Genomic DNA, 17,249 nt, shown 5'->3' on the forward strand with positions numbered 1-17,249 from the left:
TCGGGCTGTCTGTATCGCACAGTCTGTATTGGGCAGTCTGTATCGGGCCGTCTGTATCGGGCCGTCTGTATCGAGCCGTCTGTACCAGGCAGTCTGTACCAGGCCGTCTGTATCGGGCCGTCTGTACCGGGCCGTCTGTATGGGGCCGTCTGTACTGGGCCGTCTGTATCGGGCCGTCTGTATCGGGCCGTCTGTACCGGGCAGTCTGTACCGGGCCGTCTGTACCGGGCCGTCTGTACCGGGCCGGCTGTACCGGGCCGTCTGCATCGGGCAGTCTGTATCGGGCAGTCTGTACCGGGCCGTCTGTACCGGGCCGTCTGTATCGGGCCGGCTGTACCGGGCCGTCTGTATTGAGCTGTCTGTATCGGGCTGTCTGTATCGGGCAGTCTGTACCGGGCCGTCTGTACCGGGCCGTCTGTACCGGGCCGGCTGTACCGGGCCGTCTGCATCGGGCCGTCTGTATCGGGCCGTCTGTATCGGGCCGGCTGTACCGGGCCGTCTGTATTGAGCTGTCTGTATCGGGCCGTCTGTATCGGGCAGTCTGTACTGGGCCGTCTGTATCGGGCCATCTGTATTGAGCAGTCTGTATCCTGAAGCTTTCTCACGCCAATCAGCAGCAGCGCAATACTGCTGGAGTACATGCAACACAACATTACGAGACTGTTTCTCATTGGCTGGGCCAGGGAGCTTCCTTCCTGGTCCCGGTGGGCCGCAGGGTCTGCTGGTTTTTGTTCGTGCCATAATATCAGCGACCAGTGCAGACCCAAGAAACCAGGTGAGGTGAGCTACCTGTGTAATTGACCGCTTTAACTGATCAATTAAGTACTGAATAACAACAAAATCCAGCAGACCAGCGGCTCTCCAGGACCAGGAATGACGGTCACTGGACCAGGTCACCAGATCACAGGAGGAAAGAGAGCAGAGAGGAGCTTGTTTTCCCAACTTTTCTTTTTTTATTGAGGTGCAGTGTTAAGACTTCTGACACATCTCACGCCCGACTCCGGACACGCCCCCCGTGGGCTCCGTGGGAGAGCGTTTCGGAGCGAGGACGCGTCCCGACCGGCGTGACCTCGCGCGAGAGGGGGGCTCCGTCGCGGTGCGGGACGAAGCACAGACGGGCCGTCCTGTTCCCCAAACGTGGCTCCGCCAGGCCGCCACCTCGCGAAACCGCGAAAACGAGGTGCACACGGGTCACATTTAAGGCAACGTTTCACAAACTCAGGAGATCTCTGTACAAGGAACACAAACAGAAAACAGAAAAGTAGCCACAGAGCAAAAGGACAAACCCCAGAAGGTCCCGCCCCCCCCCCCACCCACCAGCCCCCCCCCCCCACCCACCCGCGAACCTCCACAGCCGATGAGCAGCATCATTTAAAAACCTCCTTAAAACTTTATTTGAAGTGTGTCTCTACAACGCCTCCATAGCGACAGAACCATCGTCACACATAAGCAAACACAAACATGACAGCATTGCATAATGACAAACATCACGATGCTTCTGACGTAACGTTGTAGTAAATGACACAAGGCTATGAGGCACATACATGTGATAGCGAGCATTTTGACACTAGTGACGTAACCTCTTACGTCACATCGTATGAAAACCATTCAGGATGAATTTAAAACGTTACACGACACCCACAGGAAGCGAATTGTTTCCGGAAACCAAGGTTACGTGCAGCGGGGCTACGACAGGGGGCGGGGGGGCGACGACAGGCAGGTGATGAACGCACCTGCATCTCCATGGTAACGAGCGACAGAGGCAGCGGCAGCAGCGACCGTCCCATTCTTACCGCTAACCACCGCCAAACGGCTCAATCTCGCGCGGCGGACAGAGAGGGCAGCGGCCGCGGAGTACACAGCCCCCGCCCCCCGCCCCCCACTGCCGCCCCCCCGAGGCTGACTGACTGGCCGGTGCAGGTCCCAGTTAAGGTCCCAGTTAAAATGGACGATGACCCCTCTGAGCGCAGGGCTACCCTCTCAGCTACAGACACAAACGCCTGATCAGTACCGCAGGGCCGGCTGCAAAGGATTATGGGTAATGGCGCGCGGTACTAGCGAGCACAAAGACTCTCCCCCCCTTATCCGTAAAACGGTTGCTGAAAAGGATTGTGGGTAATGGCGAGCGGTACTAACGAGCACAACGACTCCCCCCCCCCCCCCCCCCCCCCCATCCATGAAAGGGCTGCTGAACACCTCTAATGCTGCATTAGTGCTTTTCCACATCATCATCATCCTCACAGGAAGTGCCCCGGCTAACAGCCTGCGTTAGTGTTCTGACCCGGGCTAATAAATTAATGCATGCACGCTAATGAATAAAAAGGTTAAAAAAAAAAAGACCTGAAATGTTGCTCGCTTCTTCCTTAACGGGGTTGCTAAGAGTCAAACAACAACAACAACAACAACAAAAAGGTTGGACAGCAAACTGCAAAAAAAAAAAAAATCTGAACTGTGGCTTAGAAAAAGAAAGCCAAAACAATAACAGAAACTCTCTGGGCCCGGCTGCAGCTCAGAGTTCACGCAGAGAATCACTTACAGGTCCGTCTGTCGATCACGACAGCAACCAACTACATCGTCTAAGCTGACCTCAGCCACGCCTCCCTGAGAACAGGACAGCCGTCCCATTGGTCGGTCAGCTTCGGTTGGGAGAACTGAGAGTTAAAAGCCCGTGAACTGTGACCTAAACCGACTTCCTGGGCCCTGACCAATCAGAGCCCTCGACACGGAAGCACCATTAAATCCTACACATCTCAATATTTACAAAGGGAGAAGGGACCAAAGCTCGTCAAATTTCAATGCCATTTTAAAAAAGTCCAGGAGAAATGAATAAAAGCAACCGTTTTTTTCCCCCACTTTGACGACGGCTGTCCCTTGTTTCAGACAAGCTTACAGTTATGACGGCTTATAGTTATATCTATGACCGGTCCCTTGTTCGCACGAGATTGTGCGAGTGAACGGCCAATCCTGCAGTTTCCGTCCTCTGTATTAATAACAGAGACAAGAGAGACCCCCCCCCGCCCAACCAAACGTCTGTAAACATGGAAAAATTCCCTCATACCCAGACCGTGCGTCAAACATCACAGCTGTACGTCACTTAAAAAAACTGATTATACCACGTGTCTCATAAGCCTGCCGGACACAGCAGAGTTTAGGAGCGGTTTCTACGACGACCGGGGTTCACTATCTACTGTAGGAACGTCTCACTGGCTACGATTAAATAAAAACATCATCATCATCATCATGAACATTTTGAAAATTTTTTCCTTATTTGTTTTATAAAACAAAGACATGGGTAAAAGGTCCAGTCTGATGGGAGGGGCAGCTGGCGCCGGCTCTTTCCGTCCAGTTGTGCAGTGTGCATTGAGCAGAGAGGTTCACTGTTAAAAGTTTCAGTCTTCAAAAACAAACGGCCAGGCCTCTCAGACGGAGACGAAGACGTCCAGGTACAGCCGATCGTACGACTCTCGGAAGAGGAGGATGAGGAGGAGGCTGAAGAGGCAGGAGCCCGTCAGACACCAGTTCAGCCAGGAAAGTTCTGGAAACACAAAGCGAACACTGGTTAGACGGACAGGTCATCACCACACAGACAGGGATATAAACAAGTCTCTGTCACCACCTGCACCCCATCAGTGACATCATCAGTCTGTGTCACCACCTGCATCACCATCAGTGACATCATCAGTCTCTGTCACCACCTGCACCCCATCAGTGACATCATCAGTCTGTCACCACCTGCATCACCATCAGTGACATCACCAGTCTCTGTCACCACCTGCACCTCATCAGTGACATCATCAGTCTCTGTCACACCTGCATCACCATCAATGACATCATCAGTCTCTGTCACCACCTGCACCTCATCAGTGACATCATCAGTCTCTGTCACCACCTGCACCTCATCAGTGACATCATCAGTCTCTGTCATCACCTGCACCTCATCAGTGACATCATCAGTCACGACCAGCTTGACGTCAGCGTCAGTGATGTCACAAGTCAGCGTCACCACCTCCTCAGACCACCCAATAATTTAACAGCCGTTCTCACCACTGATGTCCCAGTCAGTGATTTACTGCATCGTCTCAGCACTAACGCTTTTTTTTGTTGCTGTTTCTTGCTCTTATTCCGCTACTCTGTAAAACGTCTTTGTCACAGTTCTCCGTAAACAGCGTGATACAAAAATAGGATTGCCTTGATTTGATTGGATTTTAATCAGTCAGGTTCACCATGAACTCGTCCTCATCAACAATGCAGTCAGCGTAACAATTTACACCCTCAACAGTGAATTAACAGGTCAATGTCACCAAAAAGACCCCCGTCGGTAGTGCAGTATAATGGGTAAGGAACTGGCCATGTGACTTCAAGGTCACAGGTTCGATTCTTGCTTGAGGGACACTGCCTTTGTACATATATCCAGCTGTATAAACGGATGCAGTGTGTAAGCTCTGGATAAGAGTGTCTGCTAAACGCCTGTAATGTTAAAAAAGTGATGATTTAATGAATGAGCATCACAAACAAGTCGTCACTCACCAGCAATTCAAGTCATCTTTGCCACCAACTCGTCACTGATCACTAATTAATTACTCATTATCACCACCTTACCATCAATTATTCACTCAACTGTTCACACCCCCCACCCACCCAACAACAGCAGCAATACTAACCACACATCACCTTTTAAGCACAATAAACACCACATCAACACTTCATCTCCAGTCAATCATAACAAACAGTGCCCTCCTCCAGAGACCACGGTGTCTTGCTCTGCGGAACTCAGATATTACAGCCTCATCCAGTCGGAAGCTTTCAATCATTTCCCTTAAAATATTCAATGGAGAAATGCTCCACTTTCATACCGTCATAATAATGACCCATTTTCCACCATTCCTACCCCACTCTCGAACCCTAGTTAGTCCTAGTTAGAGATAGTCTTGTAGTCTTGACTGCGTAGCTCAGCTGGGGTTCTGCAGAGTGACTGCGCAGCTCAGCTGGGGGGCTGCAGAGTGGCTGCGCAGCTCAGCTGGGGGACTGCAGAGTGACTGCGCAGCTCGGCTGGGGGGCTGCAGAGTGACTGCGCAGCTCAGCTGGGGGTCTGCAGAGTGACTGCGCAGCTCGTGGTCCTCTTTCCCCTCAGCCGACAGAATGATGCTGTGATGAGATTCGTCCCAAATTAGGGGGGAAAAGCATTGAACATTCAGAGCACTCTCCATTCCAGGAACTCTCAAGCACACATTTGTTCCTGCAGAAACGCCTTTCAAAAGGGCAGCAATTTCAGGCCCGGAGATGCAATACGATAATTGCGCCGAGCGAGAACCTCTCAGCCGCGCGAGGAGACGGATGAGCACACGACGCGTTCGCCATCTGAGTTTTTTTTCATTTTTTCTTTTTTTTAACGCCAGCGTAGCGTTTAGCGATGGGGAGCGGTTGTCAGGGAGTAGTTTTTCTCAGCAGGCACACGAGCCAGACACCTGTTGGGGGTCCTATTTTAGCGCCGCACAGATCACAGCCAAGGAGAAGTTCCCATGAGGCATAGCTCCGAAACCCCTCGCCATAAATCAACACCCCCCCCGTTATGAACTCCTCTGGGCAGAGCCAGGTTAATGGAACTCGGGTTTGTCTCAGTGCGTTGTCCACACCCCCGATCACTTCCATTTAAACAGAGGGAGAAGGGTTTAGGTGAGACAGACAGCCTGAATACTAATGAGCGTAGGACACGCCCCCTCAGATGATTAGGTCATACGCATCTTCGGAATGATCCATTATTCATTTTCGTGGGGGGGGGGGGGGGCAGGGGTGAAAGTTGATGAACAGAGAATGAAGACTACTGGGATGGAACAGGTCAGGGGACCGAACCCATCAAAGTCATAATGAGCTTTTAAAACAGCCTGGCTCTCACCTGCCTCATTATTAAACAGGAACCAGCGGCAGAAACAAAAAAAACAGGCTATTCTGCCATTAAGTAGTTTTCAACAGACATACACAGTACAAGACCTGGGGCCGCCTCGCCAGCTGCATCTCTAAAAAGAGCTTTTGAAAAAGCCATCAACAACTGACCAATTACTTTCTAAAATCTGTCATGTTTTGATGTGAAAATGGTCAGGATGTGTGTGTTTTTCCCCCCAAACCTGCTGTCAAACTCTGCGCAGGTTATTATGGGCCATGTGGAGGTCGTGTTTTTACCGTGTCAGAGTTGACTGGGGACAGACTCATGAAAGTGTTTCTGTCCAGCCTGACAGGCTAAAAAGTGCCCTGTGCTTCGTGCCCATTGGCCAGCGGCTGACAGGGACATTGCTGTATTGATAAATGGAAACAAGCTGTTCTGGGTCCTTGCCGGTGGCAAAGGTGGGGGGAGAGGTGTCTGTAGAGGTGCCTGAAGCGAGCGATTTACAGCTGTAATTACTGTTAATTACCCTCCATGTTAACAACATTTTAATGCTGAGATTAATGTGAACGCTCACAATGTGCTTTGTATATCCACACACACACACACACACACACACACAATAAACAATCTAATCAAACATAATAGTAAAAAAAGAATATAATTGTATATTAATAATGTTTGTATCATAACACCTTTTCGGTATTCTGTTACTCAAACTATTCCCTGTCACAGTCATTCAGACTGTCAGCACCTTACAGGCAGCCTCTGTTTTCACCTGATGCACTTTGCGAACTCTCTTTTTGAAGGAGAACAGAGTCAAACAGCGGTGCCGCAGAACTCCTGAACACATAAGGTTCCCGGTAAGTGAGCAGTAAAGCGTTGCGGTGCTAAGAGGCACTTTAAGACGTAAAACGTCGTGTCAGCGTGCCTTTCTGTCGGTAACCGCGGGTACATGGTAACCCGGTAACAGCAGGAGGCCACTTCAGGTTCTCTTCAGTGTGAGGAACACAGATCCACACTTTTTTTTTTTTTTTAAATCCCATTTTTTGCATTTTATTCTCGGGACAGCGCCGTATGTCGCAAACCCGGCGAAAGCACAAACAGGGCTCCAGCGGGCAACCGCAACTTTATTTAAAAGTGCGGATCCGTTTCAGCGCATCGATTTCCCCCGCGCGACGACACCAGCTCCGCGGGAGACGGCCGCGTTCCGGCGCGGGTTCGAACGCTGACAGAGGAGAGGCGCCGTGCGGAAGGACAGCACGGCCCGCAGCTCAACGCCCCGCCCATCACGCGCTAAATCAGACAATAACGCCATCAAAAGCATCGACGACCCCCTCTGCCGCCGAGAACGCGGGACATCTCCGGCTGTGGGCCTGGGGGGCCGTATTAAAACACGGAGGGGTACCTCCGCCTTTGGGACCCGCTGAACCCTGCCCCCACCACCGCCACCCCCCCCGCTCTGCTCGATTGAAAAGCCATCGTTACGGCCAGGCACAGCACATCCCAGCTTTGAGCTCTGAACCCTCGCACCCGTCAGCCAGGAGATCTTAAACGTATACGGCAACTGAACGTACAAGCGCCTCTGTGCTCAGACCTCCCTGCCCTGAAATGCGGGAGGGGTGGGGGTTTGAGAGGAGGAATGAAAGGTGATTTTGATGCGTTTAATGTTTAATGGCACCTGTGACACGGTGTGAGTGGCGGTCTGAATGGTGATGAGCGCAGAGCTGCTCTGTGGGAACGCTGGCGTGGAGAACAGAGCGTGCTCTAAAAGCGCTCCTCAACAAAATGGCTTATCGGAGCCGCTACACTGCAGTCACCCACGCTGGCCAACGTCTTCCTCAGAGGATGAAGACCCCCCGCCAGACTGGAGGAGGACCCCCCAGAGGGACTGCAGAAATGCTACATGCACAGGGGTCAGAGGTCACTGGCAGGCTGGCGAAGATGGTCCTCAATGCAGAGGATCAGTACAGATCAGGGGGTTTCAACCTTTTCCAATCCAGGGACCCCCACTATAAGTTGAACAATGATTTAGTGAAAGAGTGAGTGTGTGTGTGAATGTGAGTGTGTGAGTGCGTGTGAGTGAGAGTGCGCATGTGTGTGTGTGTGTGTGAGGGGGAGAGTGTGTGTGTGTGTGTGTGAGAGTGTGAGTATGTGTATGTGTGAATGGATAGATACTCTGATAGAAGCCAGACAGTATGTAGATTGTAAATGCTCATTCACGTACACTGCTGTGCATCTGCGTTGTGCCGATAAGACAGAATCTATTTCCATTCAAATGGCGGATGGAGAAGGCTTATCTTATCTGCCATCTCCTGCTTTTTAAAGCAATCACTCCACGCAAAACTCCGTGTCATTATGTCAGTGTTACTCTCTTCCTGTCTCACTGTCTCTGTTCGGCCTCCATCTTGTTTTTCCACCGAGCGCCACGTCCACAGAGCAGCCTCGGTGGTTCTGCCCGTCCGTCAAACGAGCCGGGGTCAGGTGACACGGCGCGGCGTTACCGGCGGCAACAGCGCTCTGTTTATGAATTCACGTCTTCCGCGCGGCGACTGACGGAGAGCACAGCCGCGTTCTCAAAAAGGGCGTCGAGCGCGGTGTTCGGAGCGAGTAAAAGCCGGCGGCGAGCTCTGCCGAACGAGCGGAGCGACGGCGGCGTGACGGTCTGCTAAACAGCCTCAAACGCTCGTCAACCTTTCCCAGAAAGCCTTGCGTTCTCCGCGGAGACAAGCACCGCGCTCTTATCGAGGCCCAGGAGCTGCAAGCACAGGTGAGCACACCGCAGGAGCACACGCGATGCGTGTTCATTATGTACAGGAAGAACGCGCTCGACAGAGCGCCCCCCGATGGCGTTCAGCGATGAGAACACAACGCCAAAACATTCACAGCTTTCAGCTTCCTCTGTGTATGAAAACACCGAGCCTGAGCCTGTTATTAATGCAGCCTTTTTCTACAAACAGGAACCGAATCAGTCTTTCTGAGCACCAATTACATTTTCTGTACATTCTATAAATGATAATTGTCAGCTAAAATGCACATCTTTTATTTCAGGCTGCCTAGGCGCTGCTTAAGGAGAATCAGAACTGAAGAGCTGTACGCAAACGCGAGGCAGACAGTGTGGAGCGCGAGTTAGCGAAGGTTTGCTAAAAACCGATTTAATGCTAATGCTGTGTGAGAGTGTGTGTGTGTATATGAGAGAGTGTGTGTCTGAGTATAAAGTTAGCGACGCTCTGATAGAAAGCGTATTTAATGCTAACTGTGTGTGTATTTAATGCTAACTGTGTGTGTATTTAATGCTAACTCTGGGTGTGTATTTAATGCTAACTCTGTGTGAGTGTGTGTGTGTGTGTATTTAATGCTAACTCTGTGTGAGTATTTCATGCTAACTCTGTGTGAGAGTGTGTGTGTGTATTTCATGCTAACTCTGTGTGTATTTCATGCTAACTCTGTGTGTGTATTTCATGCTAACTCTGTGTGCGTATTTCATGCTAACTCTGTGTGTGTATTTAATGCTAACTCTGTGTGTGTATTTAATGCTAACTCTGTGTGCGTATTTAATGCTAACTCTGTGTGCGTATTTAATGCTAACTCTGTGTGATTGTGGAGACGTGCGGCGGTGATGGGCCTCTCTGCAGTCATGGCTGCAGCCCGGCCCCGCCCCTCACCTTTGAAGTAGAAAGTGAGGAAGAAGAGTAAGAGCCCGGTGAAGAGGTTGCTGAGGAAGGTGACCACGCCGCAGGTGATGCCCTCGGGCACGGGGTACACCGTCTCGATGAAGAGCTCGAGGAAGATGGGCACACTGCTGTTGATGAAGATCCCCACCAGGATACAGGAAGTATACAGCGTGGCTGCAGAGAGAGAGAGAGAGAGAGACCACAGAGTGAAACCCCGCTCTGGGAGAGGAGGATCATGGGACACTGGAGGTCCCCCAGGGGAGCTGCTGCACTCGTTTGTTTGGGTTTTAAGACTCTTTTTATTTTGCTCGTGAACCATATTGTGACGCATATTTTGGTGAAATGTTCTTCATAAACAAACCCGATTTGACATTTAACAGGGGTCAGAGGCCACTGCTTTCCCTCTCCTTGTAAAACAACTGCTGCAGAAATAGGAATGCCTCCATTTGCAATTAGAGAGACATGCTTTGATAGATACGGGGTCAATAAACAAACCAACCTTGCGAGACCAGCTATCAGAACCGCAGACACCCGTCTGCTGGATTTCAGCCCGATAGCGTGGTCCCAAACAGACCAGATTTACCAGCGTTCATCACTCAGACAGACACCTTAAGTGCTCGAGTCACATACTCAGGATGTCAAGTGATTTGCATAAAATCGACAAAACAAAACAATGGTTGTTAATATGTTGGTGACATTTCAGGAAGAAAAGGCCAATTTGTCTATTTTTTGCTGTTTGTTTTCAGTATGAAAAGTACAACATTGAATACGGAAGACAGGACCAGTAAGGAAAAGTTTCTCATGATAGATTTACAGCACATAATGGTATTAAAGCCAGTCTGTCTGTGTGGGCTGACCACCACTACACCGCTACAGTGCTACAGAGCACCGACGTCCACTATTACAGATGGGGGGGGCAGGGGGCAACGGGCGGCCTTCCACATCAGCCACTGGGGGGGCGAGGGGTCATCGGGCTACAGATCTCAGAGCAACCCACTCCTGCTATTACAGTCAGCCGGGGGGGGAGGGGGGGGGGCATCGCGCTACAGAGATCAGTCGGCAGGTCCCGACGGCCCCCGCTTTCCTAAAGGAGCGCGGAGAGCACAGAGAATTAAACATGGCTCTGCGTCTGGGCCCCCGTCTGATCTGTTATCCACAAAGAAAAACAATTCACAGGTGTGCAGATCAGAATGGGGCTGAACTCCGGCTCTCTCTCTCCCTCACAGTCCAGCCGGACAGGCGGAGAGGGAAACCGCGCTTTTGGGTTTTGAGCCGCGGTTTGTCCGGTGTTCCTGCACCTCTCAAACGGGACGAGGCGCTCTCAGGAACAGACGCTCCCCAGCCGGGCCACAGAGCCACAGGAGGCGTCGGTCGGAGAGAAAATAAAACACCCTGTTATGTTCCTCTCCGAAATCCAGCGACTGAACCCCCGTTTCAAACGCCCGCCGCTGACTGGAGGGTAATTACCCACACCCCTCTCTTCTCCCCCACCGCTGACTGGGGGTAATTACCCACACCCCTCTCTCCCCCACCGCTGACTGGAGGGTAATTACCCACACCCCTCTCTTCTCCCCCGCCGCTGACTGGAGGGTAATTACCCACACCCCTCTCTTCTCCCCCGCCGCTGACTGGAGGGTAATTACCCACACCCCTCTCTGCTCCCCCACCGCTGACTGGAGGGTAATTACCCACACCCCTCTCTTCTCCCCCGCCGCTGACTGGAGGGTAATTACCCACACCCCTCTCTGCTCCCCCACCGCGACTGGAGGGTAATTACCCACACCCCTCCTGCTCCCCACCGCTGACTGGAGGGTAATTACCCACACCCCTCTCTGCTCCCCCACCGCTGACTGGAGGGTAATTACCCACACCCCTCTCTTCTCCCCCGCCGCTGACTGGAGGGTAATTACCCACACCCCTCTCTGCTCCCCCACCGCTGACTGGAGGGTAATTACCCACACCCCTCTCTTCTCCCCCGCCGCTGCAGCACAGAGCTGCACTCCAGCCTCTCCCCCCAACTCCACAGCTCAAACGGCCGTCTGGATCTCCCTGTCCCATAACTCCTCTGAAGCTCCCCACTGCAGGCCTTGTTTCCTGGACTCCATGTGTTCAGAATGATCTTTTCTGGCTCAGTGCGGCCATTTTGGCTCTAGGCCGCCGGTAGTGGCGGGTGTGCGGGGGGGCCCCTGCTGGGGGGGCGGGGCCTACCTGCGGTGGAGGGGAGGTGGGTGAGCCGGGTCAGGCAGGTGAGGGTGAACCAGGTGGAGGCCAGGGAGGCGCCGGCCATCATCAGGACCAGGATCAGCTTCAGCATCCCGCGGATAGAGTCTGCAAACCTGCAGCCACACAGAGAAGCAGAGAGTTTACTATGGCCTGCACATATATACACACACAAACACACGCACACACACACACACACACACACACACACACACACACACTCACACACACACACAGCTTCAGCATCCCGCGGATAGAGTCTGCAAACCTGGAGCCACACAGAGAGAACCAGAGAGTTTACTATGGCCTGCACATACACACACACACACACCACACACACACACACACACACACACACACACACACGTCGCGAAGCCATGCATCACCCGGGGACGACTGATCTCGCTGGTGATGCCAAAAACCACACCCTCCGCCTCCGGCCATATGCCTCTAGCTCACACAGGAAATTCACCTGCTACATCCCCTCTGCCACCACCCCCCCCCTTCCCCCGCCCCCAACCTCAGCTATATGCTCTCGCTAACCGCTAACAGCTAACAGCTACCAGCCATCAGCGGGGGGGCCTGTTCTGGGTCACGCAGACCCAGGCTGCGTGCTCCGTGCCAAAGCTAACCGCTAACCGCTAGCTGTAATACCTAGCGCAGCGCTGAGGAGAAAACCTGGCAGCTGAGCCGACCGCGGGGGACAGCGCCACTCGGGTGATATATACACGCTCACTAAGCCCATAGTTTATTCACTGACTGCACAATTTCATGAATTATTTGAAGCGGGCTAAACTACACTTTTTCCCCAGCCCCGCGTCCCTCTGGAATTTTAGCGATTCCGGTAAGCATAAATTGATGGTGCTGTTCTCCTTTTTTTATCACCGGATTCAAGGGCCTGTTCCAGCGAACAAATAACAACAATAAGCATCACGCTGCCATCACCAGAGCATTAAGCCTCAGGCGACACTGTCAGAAAAGATACTAGATCTTTCTTTTCTTCTGCATAATTGAGACCTTATGGATTATAAAGGCACAACGTCTGCAGGTGTGCAGGTGTCACGGGGGGGAAAGAAAAGGTGTCTGACAGGTCTAAGCCACAGCAGGCAGATCATTAAGGCCTGCGGAGCCAGGTGCATGCTGGGTAATTGTGAAAGACCCGCTGCGTGGCGCGTTCTCTCGGAGGAGATAATGAGCGCCGCGGTTAGCAGAGCCTGATAGCGAGGGAAGAGCGCGGCTGCGCTACGCGAGCCAGCGTGATGCGGTTAGCAGAGCACGATAGCAAGTGAGCCAGCGTGACGCGGTTAGCAGAGCACGATAGCGAGTGAGCCAGGGTGACGCGGTTAGCAGTGTCCAATAGCGAGCGAGCTAGCGTGACACGGTTAGCAGAGTCTGATAGCGATGGAAGAGCGCGGCTGTGCTACGCAAGCCAGCATGACACGGTTAGCAGAGCCCGATAGCGAGTGAGCCAGCGTGACGCGGTTAGCAGTGCCCGATAGCGAGCGAGCCAGCGTGACACGGTTAGCAGAGCACGATAGCAAGTGAGCCAGCGTAACACGGTTAGCAGAGCCCGATAGCGAGTGAGCCAGCGTGACACGGTTAGCAGTGCCCGATAGCGAGCGAGCCAGCGTGACACGGTTAGCAGTGCCCGATAGCGAGCGAGCTAGTGTGACGCGGTTAGCAGTGCCCGATGCGAGCGAGCCAGCGTGATGCGGTTAGCAGTGCCCGATAGCGAGCGAGCTAGCGTGATGCGGTTAGCAGAGCCCGATAGCGAGCTAGCGTGATGCGGCTAGACACCGCGCCGCTAACGAAGCCTCCCGCGAGCGGCGCGGCTCGCTCAGAGGGCTAGCGCGCTAATCGGCGCTGCGCGTCACTTCTCCCCATCATTCACACCTCCCTCACCAGCCCAGCGAGGGTCTGGATCTCGCACGGGAGCCCGTGCTATTCTGAGCACCTCCCGGTGAATCGAGCGAATTGAAATGTCTTCCCGTCACCTCAGAGCTTAAATTAAAATGCCACCGTTCCTTAAACTCCCCAAGCGAGCCCCGCAAGATTCAATCTCCGGGTTGGGGAAGCGGAATCTAATATCTGAGATTCGTACGTTTACGTTATGATCCTGGGCGCCGCTAATGTTCAGTCCCTTGAGCTGTAATCCACGCGGCCCGCGGTGAAGAAGTACCCCTCCGATTATTATTAATCGCCCCGAAAACACGGACCTGTCGGGAGAGACAAACGTCTGTTTCTGACGAGGTACCTCCCGCACTTCAACCCATATCCCACCCACCCCGGTACTCCACATACCCCCCTCCCGTCCACATTCTGCAGTAAGTGAAGCTCATCCGAAAACCACTGCTACCAAAAAGCGTCACGACAAACCCCCCCCCGTGGACACACCTACATACTCGTCCCCCGCCTAAGCTTCCTGTGCCACCTCCGCGATGTGCCCGGCGATCGAAGCCGCTGCTTTTAACCAGAACTCTCATCTCATTTTCCTAATTACAACTTCTGAGAGGATTAAAAGTGTCAGGGGGGCATCGATCCGGACCGGCCGGCCCGGAAAGTGCTGAGCGGACCCAACGGTAAACCCCCATCCGTCAGAGCGGCCCCCCCTCCCGGTTCCGCACGCTCGGCACTTTCACAACACAGTATATAACCGTCCATCTCCGTATGAAACCCCCCCCCCCCCCCGTCCCGTCAGCGATCCCTCCCCCAAACACTCTTACAGGGGCTGATTAGCTGGAGATATATGCCACTTCAGCACACGCATAAATCCCAACCAGACGCACGCTAGTTTGGCTAAAGGATGCGTGGCTGATTTGGCCTGGCTAATAATTTAACTCAATGTCTCACTAATGTTTAACAATAGCTTTCACTAAACGGCCTTGATTCTTCTACTTTCTTCTTCTTATTTTATTATTACTATTCTTATTATTGTTAACAAAAATAGTGCACAACTCAGTTCAATTTTAATTTGTATTAAGCCTGGACAGAGGAAAGAGATTTTTTTTGTTTTGTTTTGTAGAAACTGCTAAAAAGTAAAAAGGTTTGGACTTCTGCTACTCTGGGCCAAACAGCTCCTGTCCAATGACTTCTTCTTCTACTTCTCATTATTATTATTCTTATTACTGTTAACAAAAATAGTAGAAATTCAGTTCAATTTTAATTCGTATTGGACAGGGGAAAGGTTTTCTTAATTTTTTTTAGAAACTGCTGAAAAGTAAAAAGTAGTTTGACTTGTGCTACTCTGGACCACACAGCTCCTGTCCGACGGCTGGCTCTGTAGCACAGTCTGCACAGCACACTTCACACACCCTCCATTTCACACCGCTCAGGAGCTCATGGATTTCCGCTCAGAGCTGATGCACTGATCTGATCTGCCACCTCCGCAGGGCTTCTGGAGATGATGAACTGCAGGGTCATTAAGGAGCTTGTTTCAGGAGGAGGACTAATTTACCTCACACCACCGTGTGGGGACAGCCAGGGGTTAAGACCCGGCCTCCCCTAGATCAAACGTGTGACAGATCCACCCAGCTCTGCGGCACCCCCTGCAGTCAGGAGCACGTAAGACACGTCTGGAAGGTTGACCGTCTGACAGTCTCCCTTTATCCGATTCAAAGGCTTAAATGTAATCCTCAAAGGAAGGGGACCCAACACAGCGGTGGTTTGCTCATTCCTCTGTGTGTGTGTGTGTGTGTGTGTGTGTGTGTGAGAGAGAGTGTGTGTGTGAGAGTGTGTGTGTGTGGTGTGTGTGTGGTGTGTGTGTGTGTGTGAGTGAGGTGGAGAGAAGTGTGTGTAAGGTGGTGTGGTGAGTGTGTGGGGTGTATGGAGCTGAGGTCACAGGAGGAAGTGAAAGGATGAGGAGGTGCAAGGAGGAGGTGAATTGAAGAGGAGAAAGGAGGAGGTGAAAGGGGGAAGTGAAAGGAGGAGGTAAATGGAGGAGGAGAAATGAGGAGGTGAAAGGAGGAGGTAAATGGAGGAGGAGAAAGGAGGAGGTGAAAGGAGGTGCATTTTTGCAGTTACCTGGCCATGGCCACTCCGAACACACAGCCACCCAGAACAGACCAGAACCCGATCCAGCCAGCATCCACCTGCAGCAGGGGGACAGATGAGAGGCAGAACCAATCAGGCCAGAGGATAAAAGGCTACATTCCCCCCACCCCCCGCTCCACCCCACCACCAAAAGCCAACGGAGCATGACCAGAACTATCTGAACCTGGGACTTTAAAGAAGCGTTTGATCCTGTGAAAGCCCTTTGAATGCTAGCTGAGCGCTGTGCAGCGGGTTCGAATGAGAGCGTTGCTCTGAGAGAGGAAACGGCTGAACGCAGCACAATATCACAGCGGGGGAACTGGAGCGTACTGGGACAACCCTGACCAGGGCACGCGCATACCAGGACAACCCTGACCAGGGTCAAAGGTCACCGGCTAACCTTGCAGGAGACACACGCGAAACAGGGAGTCGGTCTCCGTGCAAATCGCTCCTCAGGGGAAAACCTATCTCTGAAAAATTTTAAAAGGTACAAAGTTTCTCCACAGAGGGCCGTTCTGCTCTGCTGGAGTCTCAACCCATCGCAGAGCTTTCACACTAACAGGGGATTTATTTATTTTTTTAAACTCCCCTGTTTCTAGGAAGAAAAGCCGCAGTGACTGGCGTGTCACACCGGCTGTCATGTGACTTTCGCTGCGCCCGTCTTCTCCAAGGTCACCCCCCCAACCGCCCCCCCCCCCAGACCCCCACCTCCCCCCCCAGGAGCCACAGCCTAATACATATCAATTTGCCACATATTGACTGCTGCTTAGCCATCTTCATTATGACGGCTTGCTCCCGGCAATGGTTCAATGACACTTAATTTCACTACCACGCTCAAACCAATTTGTTGAGCCATATGTAATCATTCTGAAGTAATTTTAAAGCCAGGATTTCAAAGCCGTTTTTTTTATGTGGGGGGGTGGGGGCGGGATGAAAAAAGTTAATTAACAGCAATATGCTGCGTGTGATGAGCGCGCGCACGCTTCCTGCAGAGCTGAGCTCAGTCGTGGATTCTGATACAGCGTCAGTAACGAGTAAACATTTAGGACGCTAGATTAACCCAGCCCCACCGCGGCTGCTGGCGGTTGGCACGGCAACCTGTTTTGCTGAATTCCGCTTGTTTTAAGCCGGAAGCCGGGCGATGTGGGATCGCTCCGTGAAATGAGCTCCGGTCCTGCACCTCAGCGATTACGCCCGTCTCCAAGAGCAACAGCGATTACACCCGTCTCCGGGAGCAACAGCGATTACGCCCATCTCCAAGAGCAACAGCGATTACACCCGTCTCCGGGAGCAACAGCGATTACGCCCGTCTCCAAGAGCAACAGCGATTACGCCCGTCTCCAAGAGCAACAGCGATTACGCCCGTCTCCGGGAGCAACAGCGATTACGCCCGTCTCCAAGAGCAACAGCGATTACGCCCGTCTCCAAGAGCAACAGCGATTACGCCC

At 52.5% G+C, this 17,249-nt stretch overlaps 1 protein-coding gene across 1 annotated transcript in view; it reads right to left on the reverse strand.

Annotated features, from left to right (window-relative positions):
- Positions 1 to 930: 930 nt before the first annotated feature.
- slc49a4 (solute carrier family 49 member 4) overlaps positions 931 to 17,249 on the reverse strand; it is a 40,732-nt gene continuing 24,413 nt past the window's right edge. The window contains exons 6-9 of the mRNA XM_064329672.1: positions 15,793 to 15,860; positions 11,761 to 11,888; positions 9,544 to 9,726; positions 931 to 3,535 (exon numbers count right to left, since the gene is read on the reverse strand). Of these exons, the coding sequence (XP_064185742.1) occupies positions 3,420 to 3,535; positions 9,544 to 9,726; positions 11,761 to 11,888; positions 15,793 to 15,860 (495 nt within the window). The 3' untranslated portion in view covers positions 931 to 3,419. The remainder of the gene's footprint in view (positions 3,536 to 9,543; positions 9,727 to 11,760; positions 11,889 to 15,792; positions 15,861 to 17,249) is intronic.

This window comes from Anguilla rostrata, chromosome 3, assembly GCF_018555375.3.
Source record: "Anguilla rostrata isolate EN2019 chromosome 3, ASM1855537v3, whole genome shotgun sequence".
Lineage (NCBI taxonomy): Eukaryota > Metazoa > Chordata > Actinopteri > Anguilliformes > Anguillidae > Anguilla > Anguilla rostrata.